We start from the raw sequence: 13894 nt of genomic DNA, 5'->3' as shown, positions 1-13894 counted from the left end.
CTAAGTCGCTGATGAAATTAAAGGAAAACCTGGGAGTGTGATATTCCAGAAGCCAAGCATAGAGATCACATATTTCAAAGGCTGCTAATAAGTTGAGTAAGATGAAGACTCAGAATTGGCCATTAGATTTGCCACCAGGGGAATATTGGTGATCTGATCATAGCATTTTGGAGTAGTGGAGAGAAACCCTAAGTGAAACCAGTCCAGGAGAAAATGGGAAAAGATGAATTAGAAATAGTGATTATAGGCAGCTGTTTGGAGGAGTTTTGCCCTGCAGAGGAGCAGAGAATTGGGGCTTTAAAACAGAAAAAAAGCAGTTTTTACTACTTTTAGTTTTTAGTGTAGTCAGGGTTTTTTTGGCTGATTTTCTATTTTGGAAATTTATTGTGACTCTCTGGGCTTGTAATTTTGCAGTGTATTTAAATTTATTAAGGAACAGAAGACTAATTTTTGTAAATCTTGGTTTAGTTTGCTGGATTAATTATAACTGACCTTACTTGAGGCCACATTTGTCGTATACCTGAGTATATGTGTATGTATGGCTGTTCTAGTTAAGTGTTATTTTAAAATTATATACCCGTGCAAATTCAGAATGGAAGAATGGTATGATTTCACTTATGGTAGTTTACCTTATCTAGACCTTAGAGTTAGTGATCCTTCATCATCATTATTTAAAGTCCATTTGTTGGGACACCTTTTGATAGCAAATCCTTTTAAAATTTAGATGTCTTGTTTGAAGCTCGTCATTTCTATTTTGAATATCAAGCTTCACCTTTTTAGTAGTTCAGGTCATACAGTAGTTTTTCCTTGAAAGAAAAATCAGAATCCCCACAGAGGTGAAGTTTTTTAACCGTACTACCCATCTTGAAGTCTTAGAAGGCCCTTTATCTTTTTTATTAGTAATAAGGTTGCAGTGAATACTCTTCTGCATCCCTTATCTGTGGAGCTGCTTCTGGGAAGGATAAAAAGGGATAAATTTGAAGAAAGAAGATTTAGATAGGAGAAATCATATGCTGGCATTGGGTTACTTTATGCCAAACATTTTAAGTCACTTATCTGTTTATTATACAGTATTTAAAGAAATTTTTTTTGCATTAAATTTTTTTCCGTATTTTCTTTTCTTTTCTTTTCTTTTCTTTTCTTTTCTTTTCTTTTCTTTTCTTTTCTTTTCTTCCAAGTTAGCATATAGTGCAACAGTTATTTCAGGAATAGATTCCTTAATGCCCCTTATCCATTTAGCCCATCCCCCTCCCACAACCCCCAGTAACCCTCTGTTTGTTCTCCATATTGAAGAGTCTCTTATGTTTTGTCCCCTCCCTATTTTTATATTATTTTTGCTTCCCTTCCTTGTGTTCATCTGTTCTGTGCCTTAAACTCCTCATATGAGTGAAGTCATATATTTGTCTTTCTCTGACTGACTAATTTTGCTTAGGATAATACCCTCTAGTTCCATCCACATAGTTGCAGATGGCAAGATTTCATTCTTTTTGATTGCCAAGTAATACTCCATTGTGTGTGTGTGTATATTCTTTTTTTTTTTTTTTTTTTTGCATGTTGAGTTTGATAAGTTCTTTATATATTTTGGATACTAACCTTTTATCTGATACGTCTTTTGCAAATGTCTTCTCCCATTCTGTCAGTTGCCTTTTAGTGTTGCTGATTGTTTCTTTTGCTGTGCAGAAGCTTTTTATTTTGATGAGGTTCCAGTAGTTCATTTTTGCTTTTGTTTCCCTTGCCTCTGGAGCCATGTTGATTAAGAAGTTGCTGTGGCCAAGATCAAAGAGGTTTTTGCCTGCTTTCTCCTTGAGGATTTTGATGGCTTCCTATCTTACATTTAGGTCTTTCACCCATTTTGAGTTTGTTTATATGAAGGGAGATACTAAATACAGAGGGCATTTTCCCTCCTTTTTTCAAGTTATCTTCTTTCTCCTTTATGTACTACCTATATCTAATTTAGTATCCACCCCTACTTAAGGCAGCCTAACTTTCAGAAAAACCTTACTTTCTTTTTTAAAAAGATGGTTATGAGGGATGGATTTAGGAATACAGACAAACTGATACTTCACTGAAACATCATGGATTTTATGGGAAAAGCTGCAGGCTTTGAAAACAGTCTTTCTTGCCAGCTCTGTGATCATAGGCAGCCTTTCTGATCTTAAGCTTTCTTCTCCAGTAAGTAGGATTGGCAATATTTATCCAATAGGATTGTTGTGGAGAATAAAGTAATGTGTATAATGTACCTAGCACTGTGCTTGACATATAGATTCTCTAAATTTTGAACCTATGTTTGTTTTATTTTTTTATTTTTCATTTTTTTCTGTGTGTAGGTAGTTATCTTACTGTGTTACTTTGAAAAATGAATATAATTTACTATTTAGGTAGTGTGAGAAGAACATTTTATATAAAGACTGTAGAGTTTTTGCTCTGTGAGAAGCAAAATGACTCTGAATATTTTCTGTTTTCTCATTGGATAGACCTCAATCTATACTTGAGAATGTTGGTATTTATTTATTATTGCACATCGTGGGTATTCCATACATCCCTTTAGCCCCTAAAATATTTGTTTTCATTTGAAATATGTGTAGAGATAGAGAATATTTGAAATTCCAATAATTTAGAATTATTTTGTATTGAAAGAAATGGATGCCTATCATACTTTTAATGCATATTCACTAAACAACTTAAAATAACTACGAAATTCTCCAGGCTTATACTGTTTTGAGAACCTAAATGAATGAGAAGGAAAAAGCACTTTATTCCATTTTAGTGTAATGTTTTTATATCTATGTAATGATCTTTAACCTAGTGAGTGAATAGATAAAATATTAACCTATATTTACTTTTATTTGTAGGAAATAAATACTGTGAAACTGGCAGCAAACTTTGGGAAACTTTGCACAGTCCCTTTGGACAGCATTCTTGTAGACAATGTTGCACTACAGTTTTTTATGGGTAGGTAAATCCATCTTACGAAAATAATAGCCCTTGAAATTTTTAGTTAAGTTTATTTTTTATTTTGAGAGAGAGAGTGAGAGCGAGTATGAGTGGGGGAGGGGCAGGGAGAGAGAGGAAGAGAGAGAGAATCCTAAGCAGGCTCCACACTGTCAGCATGGACCCCAGTGTGGGACTCTAACCCACGAACTGTGAGATCATGACCTGAGCTAAAATCAAGAGTCAAACACTTTACTGATTGAGCCACCCGGGTGCCCCACCCCTTGAAATTTTTAATAATTGTAAAGATTACTAAAATTTAAATATCTGAAATTAAGCATGCCAGTTATGTCTTTCCTCCACTCTTCATTTTCTGAAATAGTCCTTTTCTTTGGAAATCATCGAGGTGGAGATTTATTTTGTTTTGAAGGAACGAAATGCTTTGCATAACTTAAATGTGTGTTTGTTAAATTGCTTTTAAAATAAACCCTAGGAGGGGCGCCCGGGTAGCTCATTTGGGTAAGCATCCGACTCTCGATCTCAGCTCAGGTCTTGATCTTAGGGTCATGAGTTCAAGTCTCACATGGGCTCCATGCTGAGTGTGCAGCCTACTTAAAAGAAACACTCAGTGGTGTTTAAAAATAAACTCTAGGAGATTCTACTATGAATTTAAATTAATTAATTAATTTTGAGAAAGAAAGAGAGTGAGCAGGAGAGGGAGAGAGAAAATCCCAAGCAAGTTCTGCACAGTCAACACAGAGCCCGACATGGGGCTCGAGCTCATGAACTGTTAAGATCATGACCTGACCCGAAATCAGGCGTTGGACACTTAACTGACTAAGCCACCCAGGTGCCCCTAAATTGTTTGGGAAAGAGTACTTTATCAGCAGTACACAGTGCTTATAAGTTATTTGTATCTTTCAGTGCATGAATGGGAAAGGGGTTTTTTATATCATTTTAATAAATATAAATATTTAGTAATTTTGATAATATAGTTGATCCTTGAACAACACAAATTTGAGCTCTGCAGATTCACTTTACTTGGATTTTATCCAATAAATACAGTACAGTAATACAAATGTGTTTTTCTTTTTTTTTTTATTTTTTTATTTTTCTCAACGTTTTTATTTATTTTTGGGACAGAGAGAGACAGAGCATGAACGGGGGAGGGGCAGAGAGAGAGGGAGACACAGAATTGGAAACAGGCTCCAGGCTCCGAGCCATCAGCCCAGAGCCTGACACGGGGCTCGAACTCATGGACCGCGAGATCGTGACCTGGCTGAAGTCGGACGCTTAACCGACTGCGCCACCCAGGCGCCCCACAAATGTGTTTTTCTAATGACTTGTAATATTTCCTTCTCTAGCTTACTTTATAGTAAGAATACAGTATATGATACATTTAACATACAAAATGTTGTATGTGTTAATTAACTGTTTATATTAATGGTAAGGCTTCCAGTCAAGAGTGGACTACTAGTAGTTATGGTTTGGGGGGAGTCTAAAGTTACACATGGATTTTTGACTGCATGGTGAGTCAGTGCCCCTAACCTCTGCATTGTTCAGGGGTCAACTATACATCAAAATTGCTTTTATCTGGAGGACATTTTCATTAAACTTCCCTGATTCTTCATTTTCATGACCAAAAACATAAATACATGGCTTGTTGAAGATACTAATCCTTATTTTTTAAATTTGTGGAAATATTAATATTATAATTAATAATCTTTATTGAGAACAGAAGCTGAATATTGAAATTTATTTCTGATGAAGCCTTCTGTGCAATTATATCCCCTAGAAATTTTATCATGAAAAATGAAATTTAAAAAAAAAAATGCTTCAGTTTGTGCTTTTTACATAACTGTGGTCTTTTTAGCTTAACAATTTGTGATGTAAGTATTCTTTACCTCAAGCATTTGCCTAACAGTTTGAAAATATAGGGTTTTAAGTATTTGAAACTTTAATCCTTCTTAACTTGTCATATGGTTACATGCACCCAAAAACATGTGACATGAATAACTACATTGTTATGGATTTTGTTTGTTAGATTACATGCAGCAAACTGGAGGTCAAGCACACCTCTTCTTCTGGATGACAGTGGAAGGATACCGAGTTACAGCCCAACAGCAACTAGAAGTTTTATTAAGTCGTCAGAAGGATGGAAAACATCAAACTAACCAAACCAAAGGTCTTCTAAGAGCAGCTGCTGTTGGAATATATGAACAGTATTTATCAGAAAAGGTGGGGATATATTTTTGTTACTGTTTTCTTAACTTCTTTGGTAGCATCTTTAGTAATAATTTTTGTAATATAAATGAATATTCATTACTTATACTAGGCACTGCTGCTTGGAAACAGTGTCTCATTTAAATCTGATAACAGTCTTATTGTATATTATTATCTTCACTTTATAGGTAAAGAAACTCATGTTTAGAAAATTGAATTAACTTTGCCAAGGTCACGCAGATACTAATGATAGAATCAAGATTAGGGCACACACTCTAGATTCAAGGACACAAAAGATTGAAAGTAAAAGAATGGAAAAAGATAAACCATGCAAGCAGCAACCAAAACAGAGCTGGAGCGGCTATACTAATATTAGACAATAGATTTTAAGACGAAATTTGTTATTAGAGAAAAGAGGAACATTTTATAATGCTAAAAGGGTCAGTTGATCAAAATGATAAAATAATTATAAACAAAACAGCAAAACCTCCACAGACACATAGAACAAGAGCTGATAGAATTGAAGGGAGAAATAGACAATTTAACAGTAATAGTTGAAGACTTCAATACCCACTCGATAATTGACAGAATGATTAGAAAGAAAATGACCAAATGGGGAAAAAAAAAATGGACAAAATTATACAAGAATCGAAGAACACTGTAAACCAATTAGATCTAACACATCTGTAGAATACTTGCACTAACAACAGCAGAATACCCACTATTTTCAAGCTCTTGTGGAACATTGTCTAGGGTAGACAGACTTTTTACTAGGCCATAAAACAACTCTGAATTTAAAAGGATTGAAATTAGGGGCACCTGGGGAGCTCACTTGATTGAGTGCCTGGCTCTTGATTTTGACTCAGGTAATGACCTCACTGTTTGGGGAATTGAGCCCCATGTCAGCCTCTGTAGTAACAGCGCAGAGCCTGCGTGGGTTCTCTTCTTTCCTCCCTGTCTGCCCCTTCCCTGCTTGTGCGCTCTCTCTCTCTCTCAAAAATAAGTAAAGAAACATTAAAAAATGTATTGAAACCATAGAAAGAATGTCTGTTTATCATAGTACAATTAATTAGAAATTAACAAAGGAATTTTGAGAAATTATAAATATTTAAAAATTAACACATTTCTAAGTAGTCTCTAGGTCATAAGGAAATCAGAAGGAAATTAGAAGGTATTTTGAATTGAATGAAAATGAGAACACAATGTATCACAATTTATGGGATGCAATTACAGCAGTGCTTAGAGGGAAATTTGTAGCTTTAAATGCCTAGTTAGAAAGAAGAAAGATCTCAAAATGACAATTTATATTTTCACCTTAAACCAGAAGAAGAAAAACAAAATAAATTCAAGGTAAACTGAAGGAAGGAAGCAGTAAAGATCAGAATAGACATGAGTGAAATGAAAAACAGAAAAACAGTAATGAAAACAATAAAACCAAGAAGTGTTTCTTTGAAAGAGAAATAAAATTGAAAAACTTTAGCAGGATTGGCCAAGAAAGAAAGTCACAGATACCAAAATCATGAGGCATCATTACCAACCATATAGAAATCAAAAAGACCGTAAGCAAATATTATACACAACTTTATCACAACAAACTAGACACCTTAGGTGACATGGGCAAATGCTTTCAAAGACACAGATTGCCAAACTGTCATTCTGATAACAAAGCCAGACAAAGACCTCACTCAGGAGACTGTCGACCAATATCCCTCATTAATATGGACACAGCAATCCTTGAGATTTCTCACACTCCAGTACTTGTAATGGCTATGCTATAATACCTTTTAATTTATACTTAAGTAGCACAAAAGTTGGATTTGAATTTAAGTGTGAATTTTGTTTGAAACCTGCTCATTCGTCCATTTGCTTATATTTTTGCCTTATGAAATATACGTAACAGAGTGCACATTTTAAAGAATAATACTATAACAGACACCTTTATACACCCCAATTAGCTGAAGAAATAAAACATTTACTATGCTTTTGAAGATCCTTAATATATTCTTCACCTGTCTTCACCTATCATGTTTACCGGTTTCTTTAATTCCTGATGAAATCAGTTTCTTGTAATTATTCACTTGCTTTTCCCTACCATTTTAATATACATGTGTGTTTTAAAGCACACATTGCTTATACACTGCTTGCTTGCTTGCTTGCTTGCTTGCTTGCTTGCTTTCTTTCTTTCTTTCTTTCTTTTGAGAGAGAGAGAGAGAGAAAGCGTGAGCAGGGGAGGGGCGAGGAGAGAAAGGGGGAGAGAGACTCCCTGCTGTCAGCTCAGAACCCAATGCAGAGCTCGATGGACAAACCACGAGATCATGGTCTGAGCTGAAATCAAGAGGAGTCAGAGTCGGACATTTAACCGACTGAGCCACCCAGGTGCCCCCTTAGCTTTGTTTCTGGCCTTTATATAAATGGTCTGATACTATATGCATTGTTTTATTCTCATTATTATATTGATATTTATACATTTTGATTCATGCAAGTATAGTTCATTTTCACTGAAGTATTTTATCATACACATATACAAGACTTTATTTACCTTCAGTGATATTTATGAGCAATTTGGTTTGTTTTCCATTTCTTTTCTCTCATACTTTTGCTCTGAATATTGCTGTTCATGTTTTCTTATTGCACACTTTCAAGAGTTTCTATTTAAAAACACAGCTTTAAGGTATATATCAAAGTCTTTCTATGTTAGTTTTTAAAGTAGGTGGTAGTCATTTCTTTTTTATGTAATCCAGTGTGGGGATTATAGTTAATACTGGATAAATAAAAAATTAATAATTATTTAAGCTAATTTATTTCAGCATTTTCAAGATAGCATTTCATTGTTTTCTGGCTTTTATGTTTCTACTGAGAAATCAACTATGAGTTTAATTGTTACTCTTTGAAGGTCATCTCTTTTTAAAGCATTGAAAGACCTCCTGAGTCTTGGGAAACCTTTCCCTAGGACACAGCAAGTCCCACATTTTAGCATTGGATGGAGAAGATTGACAAAAATTCAAAACCTCAATGTGATGCCAGAAATTCAGGGCTGAAGGCAACATGTTAGTGTCAAATGACTATGGTGTGGATTATTCACAGTCATCGTTGTCTTTTTTCCTTAGCTTATAATATTGGCAGCCATTATTTGCTCTTCACAGTAATGGACTCTATTGTCTATACCGCATCTACAATTTAAGTGATTTGTTATCCTGGATATTCACAGTCTGTCTTTTACTTTTCCTGTCATGTGTTTTGTATTGTGATAGGACTTTTTAATTTTTAAATTTCTTGAATGTTTGTTTATTATTGAGAGACAGAGAGAGACAGAGCATGAGCAGGGGAGGGGCAGAGAGAGAGGGAGACACAGAATCCGAAGCAGGCTCTAGGCTCTGAGCTGTCAGTACAGAGCCCGACGTGGGGCTCGAACTCAAAAACCGCGAAATCATGACTTGAGCCGAAGTCGGATGCTTAACCAACTGAGCCACCCAGGTGTCCCAGGACTTTTTAATTTTTAACATTATGAATATTAAAACCATGTTTTCTAAAAGTTGAGACGTGAAAATGAGGATAATTACAGTACCAACATCAGCATGACCTAGACAGTGCCAGAAAAGAAGACTAAATGACTATGTCGTTTTAATGACATACCTGGATTAGGGAGAGTAACCAAAATGACGCATACTACCTGATGTATAAAAAATGTTTTGAGATTGGTCTTGGTGGAGAAGGGGATATAAAAGCAAATATTGAAACTGAATATTGCAAATAATTTTAAATTAATAAAAAGTTTTTACTTTTGTTTTTTGTTTTTTTCCATCTCCCCAAAAGACCCCAGTGATCAGTTAAAACTAGTGAGTATTAAGTGAATTAGCTTGGGCACAGTGTACAAATGAACACACATTAGCCTATCTGTCCCTTGCTTGCTTTGTAAAAGTAGAGTTACTTTTAAACTGAATAGTGTTACATTTCATGATTCAGAAGTTTCAGCTGAAATATCCTGTGGGTAAACAAGAGAGAAAGTTTTGATAACGTGTTTTGGCCCTTTCAAGTTTAGAACTTATTCTGGCAGTTCTTAACCAGCAGTCATGCTTTTGGTAGTATATTGTGTTACATCAAATTGTGGCAAGAAGGGTATATTTCCCATAGCTACTAGGTTCTTTGATGTGAAGAAATGGGGAGTTTTAGATAATCTTGCTGTTTAACATTTTAATAAATTGCAGAAAACATAAAAGAAACTTTGCTTTTATATAAATACATATTTATCAGACAGTGCAAATGAAAATTTTGACAAATTTCTTTCAGTCTATAAACTTCTTACCAAAGAAAATGAAAAGATCTTACCTGCTAAATATGTATTCCTTCTATACAATACTGCTAAAATGGGGTACCATTTGCTTACCTGTGATACCGAGGTTTTCATAAAAGTTTTTTGGTCAATTTTTAGTTTCTTCAAAACATTCATAAACACTTAATGAGATTTTTGACATTATAAAAGTGTCAGAAAATAAGCATTTTAGACATTTGCTTCAACATGGCTATGGCTATCGTTGCCAGCCATAGAAAAAATGCTAAAATATTGATAGCAGTAAAATCATGTTTTCAAAGAATGGGAGAAGAATAATGTCTTCTAATTTGGAAATACATAAAAAAATAAATATGGTGGAAAGAATTATGGTAAACAAATATTTTTATTTTTATTTATTTATTTTTTTGGTAAACAGAAATTTATATGCCTTTTTCTCCAGAACTGTTGAATGATCTTTGAAGAGGTTAAGAGGAACCTTGAGAAGGATGGTTTGACCTAAGTTGTTTTTGTGTGGGTTATAGAAAAACTCAGTGAACAAAATGGCTAATGGTTTTGTTTGTTTGTTTGAGATGAGACTATTGAGGACTCAAAAAATATCACCAGAAAGGGACAGCCAGCTTTAATAGGATTTTCTGTTTCTTTACTAAAACTATAATTTGTTTGGAATTCACCTTCACTCTCACAAGTTTAAATGATCTGTGTGTTTTAAAACCATTTTTCTTGAGGAAGAGAAGTTTAACTTTTAATGACATGCATTATGCTTTGAAGTGTTTAAAATGGGCATTTTAGACATAAAGTCTATATGATAAATTCTTAGATACACTGGGCCTATAGGTCTAAAAACCTGCTGCTGCTTTTAGTAAGGAAAGTCTTAGTATTCTGTGCCAAAATGGTTTTATTGAAAGGATATTTATGTATTTATTTATTTATTTAATTTATTTATTTAAAAAAAATTTTTTTAATGTTTATTTTTGAGACAGAGAGAGACAGAGCATGAACGGGGGAGGGTCAGAGAGAGGGAGACACAGAATCTGAAACAGGCTCCAGGCTCTGAGCTGTCAGCACAGAGCCCGACGCGGGGCTCGAACTCACGGACCGCGGGATCATGACCTGAGCCGAAATCGGCCGCTTAAGCGACTGAGCCACCCAGGCACCCCGAAAGGGTATTTATTTAACTTGATGTCATCACATTGGACTGAAAAGGGAAATAAGTGTGATGTAGGCTTAAGAACAGAGGTAAAAGTCAAGGTGAATTTTGTATTTGGTTGTATTCAGTTATACCCCCTGGTTTAAGGAAAAAAAAAAAAAAAAAGTCCTAAAGTCTGCAGGCAGATTAGAGAAGTATTGTTAAAAAAGGAAACATAAAAAGTAAAAATATCTTCATCAGATCGTGGAATAAAAAGGAAAGTAATTTTTTTAAGTTAAATATAGATAATACCTGTTTAGTCTTATTATATTTTTAATCTTTTTAAAAGTCTTCTATTCACTTTAATAATACACAATAATAAAGCCTGCAATATTTATTATATAATGAAGAGCTTAAAAGTTAAATTGTGTATCAGAAAACAGAACCTAAATAGTTAGGTTTTTCTTAAACATTATTTGTTGAATTAGTCCTATTAATTACTAATTGCCACTATTAAGTAGTCTTCTTGTTTAAATAATCACATTTGTGTAGTGGGTAAGTGCAGAACACACATTAATAGATAATTCTGAAAAAACACATTTTTGTATTTTTATGTGAAATAATAAAAAATGTATATAAATATTTTTTCTATATTGATTCTTTGAGATCTGGTCAGTTGTGTCCTGTGATAACTCTTTAAAAACGTTGGTCACCCTATACCAAAGATGAGGCTTAATTCAGTTCTGTATATTTGAGATTATAGGAAAAAGTAAGCTAAATGTGAAATGTTGTAATTTTCAAATTTGCATCTTCTTATTTCCTAGAAACTGATTTAGTCATCTTAGAGGGCAAAAAAAGGACAAAACTAGCTAACATCAGTTCCTAATATTTTTTTACAGACTTGAAGTTGTTTAGTTTTTTTGTTGTTTCAGGGGAAAACATACACACACCACCACACCACATCCTCTCATACACAGTCAACAAATAAGCACCCTCCCCTTCCTCCTCCAAAAAGCTCCAACCACCCTGCACCACCTACTTGGGTTTACTAATTATAATGTTGAATTAACAAGGGAACATTAGAAGTTGTATAGTCCTTTTCCTATACATTTATACTCTGTTGTTTACTTATTTCTAAACCTTTCTCTTTTTCTGTATTTATCCATTCTTTTCTTTAGATAATTCTGTTGGATAGTATAAAGAAATTATTTGAACAATGCATTCTTGTTCTAGTTTTTTAAAAGTTAACATCCTTATCACTCATTTATTCTTCAGAGGCTTCAGAACTAAAAATTCAAGTTGACATGCTAAAGAAGACCATATTTCTAGTTTTTCAGCATTTTTTTCTTTCAATAAAGAAAATTTTCACATTGAACATCAGATTTTATATTTCTGTGGTACATCTGTCATATTATGCACTTTAAAATGAAAGTCGTTGAAAGAAATTAACTTTTCATATTTTTGCCCTCCCATATCACACTGGGATTTTGCTACAGCGATATAAAGCCAAATTTAGGAAAAGGATAGTCTCTTTTAAAGGCAACTTAAAAGGACTATTTCTAGTGTTAAATGACAAGTAAAAAATGGCTTATTGTTTTGGCAGTCATTAAATAGACATCCAGGGCTACTGGATGTTAAGCACTAATTCCTAATGACAGTGTTTCTTAGGTGCTACACACTGGGATTGTATGCCTTAGATAAATCTCTCATGGTTACGTAATAATCGTAGGTGGTATTATATCCATTTTGCATATTGTGGAAATTAAGCCTGTTGAGAGGGAACTTACTTACTCAGCAAATGCCAGGATTTAAATCCATGTTTGTCTCCCATTCTGTATTACGTTATGACAAGAAGGTTTGGTTCTTATTTCAGCCTTATTAAACATCAGTGTTGTTTACAAACCAAGGATTTTTTGCCAATTACTTTCAATAATATAATTCCACTATGTAATTCTTCTATAAAGAATAAACTTGTATTTAGAAACGCAAAATGTCATTACTACTATTATTTTTCTCTGTTTGTTAGGCATCTCCAAGAGTTACTGTTGATGATTATTTGGTAGCAAAATTAGCAGATACTTTGAATCATGAAGATCCAACCCCTGAAATCTTTGATGACATTCAAAGGAAGGTATATGTTGAATTTCTCATTCTTATGAAAAATATGTATTTCCTTGTACATGTAATTCAGTTTTTCAAAGGTTATTGAAACATAAAAGTATAAATAACTAAAAAGGTGAGTAATGGAACCCAGATTTCTCAGTTACAAAAAGGATAGGCCAGTTTGTTCACTTAATTGACAAGTGAGGAAAATCCTTATGTTGGGTTGGTATTTAAATCTAAAGGGCCAGATATATAGTCTTAGACTTTCATGAGTTGATGATATGTCAGTAACCTGACGTAATGTATTTTACTGTGATCCTGGAGCCTTTGAAATCATTATTTGTGATATAGGCTTATTGCTGATATCGTATAAATACGGAATCTGATTCTTTATAGCAAGACCTCTGTCTAGCTTTTGGTGAAATCTTATTAGTGAAAATTAGTATATTATCTGTATTAATGGTGGAATATCTTAATTTATTTCAATAAGGTTTATGAATTGATGCTACGAGATGAAAGATTTTATCCTTCCTTCAGACAGAATGCACTTTATGTGCGCATGTTAGCCGAGCTGGATATGTTAAAAGATCCTAGTTTCAGAGGATCAGATGATGGTGATGGAGGTAAGGTGACACACATTGCACCTGTGTGTGTGTTTGTGTGTGTGTGTGTGTGTGTGTGTGTGTGTGTGTACACATAACGTATTCCTACATATATTCTGTTGCCAAAACATGATCTTTAAAACAAGATAAAAAATACCTTGAAGCCCAATTATAAATTATATTTAAAATTCTATAAATGAATGACAAAGTTTAGTTACCTCACTAAATCAAAATGTTGAAAATCTAATAACAGTTTAGAACATAGCTATAAAAGCCTTGGAGTCTTAAAGAATGTTTTCTTGAATTGTATCACCCAAATATTTTTTATGATAGTTTCCCTTTTGCTAATAACTAATAGTATTCATGATTAACAGGATTATTGAGAGGATTAAATGAGATAACAAGTAGTGATCCTGAGAGTGTACCATAATCCAAAGAGCATTGTTTTAAAAAAAAACAGTTTTTTCCCCTTTAATTATACCCTGCAGAGTATAAGCTGGAAGAAGCTACAAAAGTCATTTGTTTCAACATTGAATTTTTTCAGATGAGGCTATTACCGCTATGGCATAATGAGGAAAGCAGATTTTGAGAATCAGAATATTTAGATTTTACTCCTGT

General features: G+C 33.8%; 1 protein-coding gene across 3 annotated transcripts in view; it reads left to right on the top strand.

Annotated features, from left to right (window-relative positions):
* SNX13 (sorting nexin 13) overlaps positions 1-13894 on the top strand; it is a 135968-nt gene that overhangs the window by 79591 nt on the left and 42483 nt on the right. For all 3 annotated transcript variants that reach the window (XM_047841195.1, XM_047841186.1, XM_047841202.1), the window contains 4 exons: positions 2853-2952; positions 4976-5169; positions 12598-12702; positions 13165-13297. In XM_047841195.1, coding sequence (XP_047697151.1) covers positions 2853-2952; positions 4976-5169; positions 12598-12702; positions 13165-13297 — 532 coding nt within the window. The remainder of the gene's footprint in view (positions 1-2852; positions 2953-4975; positions 5170-12597; positions 12703-13164; positions 13298-13894) is intronic.

Source organism: Prionailurus viverrinus, chromosome A2 (assembly GCF_022837055.1).
Source record: "Prionailurus viverrinus isolate Anna chromosome A2, UM_Priviv_1.0, whole genome shotgun sequence".
In the NCBI taxonomy this organism is placed as follows: Eukaryota; Metazoa; Chordata; class Mammalia; order Carnivora; family Felidae; genus Prionailurus; species Prionailurus viverrinus.
This window is presented reverse-complemented; position numbering and strand designations above follow the sequence as displayed.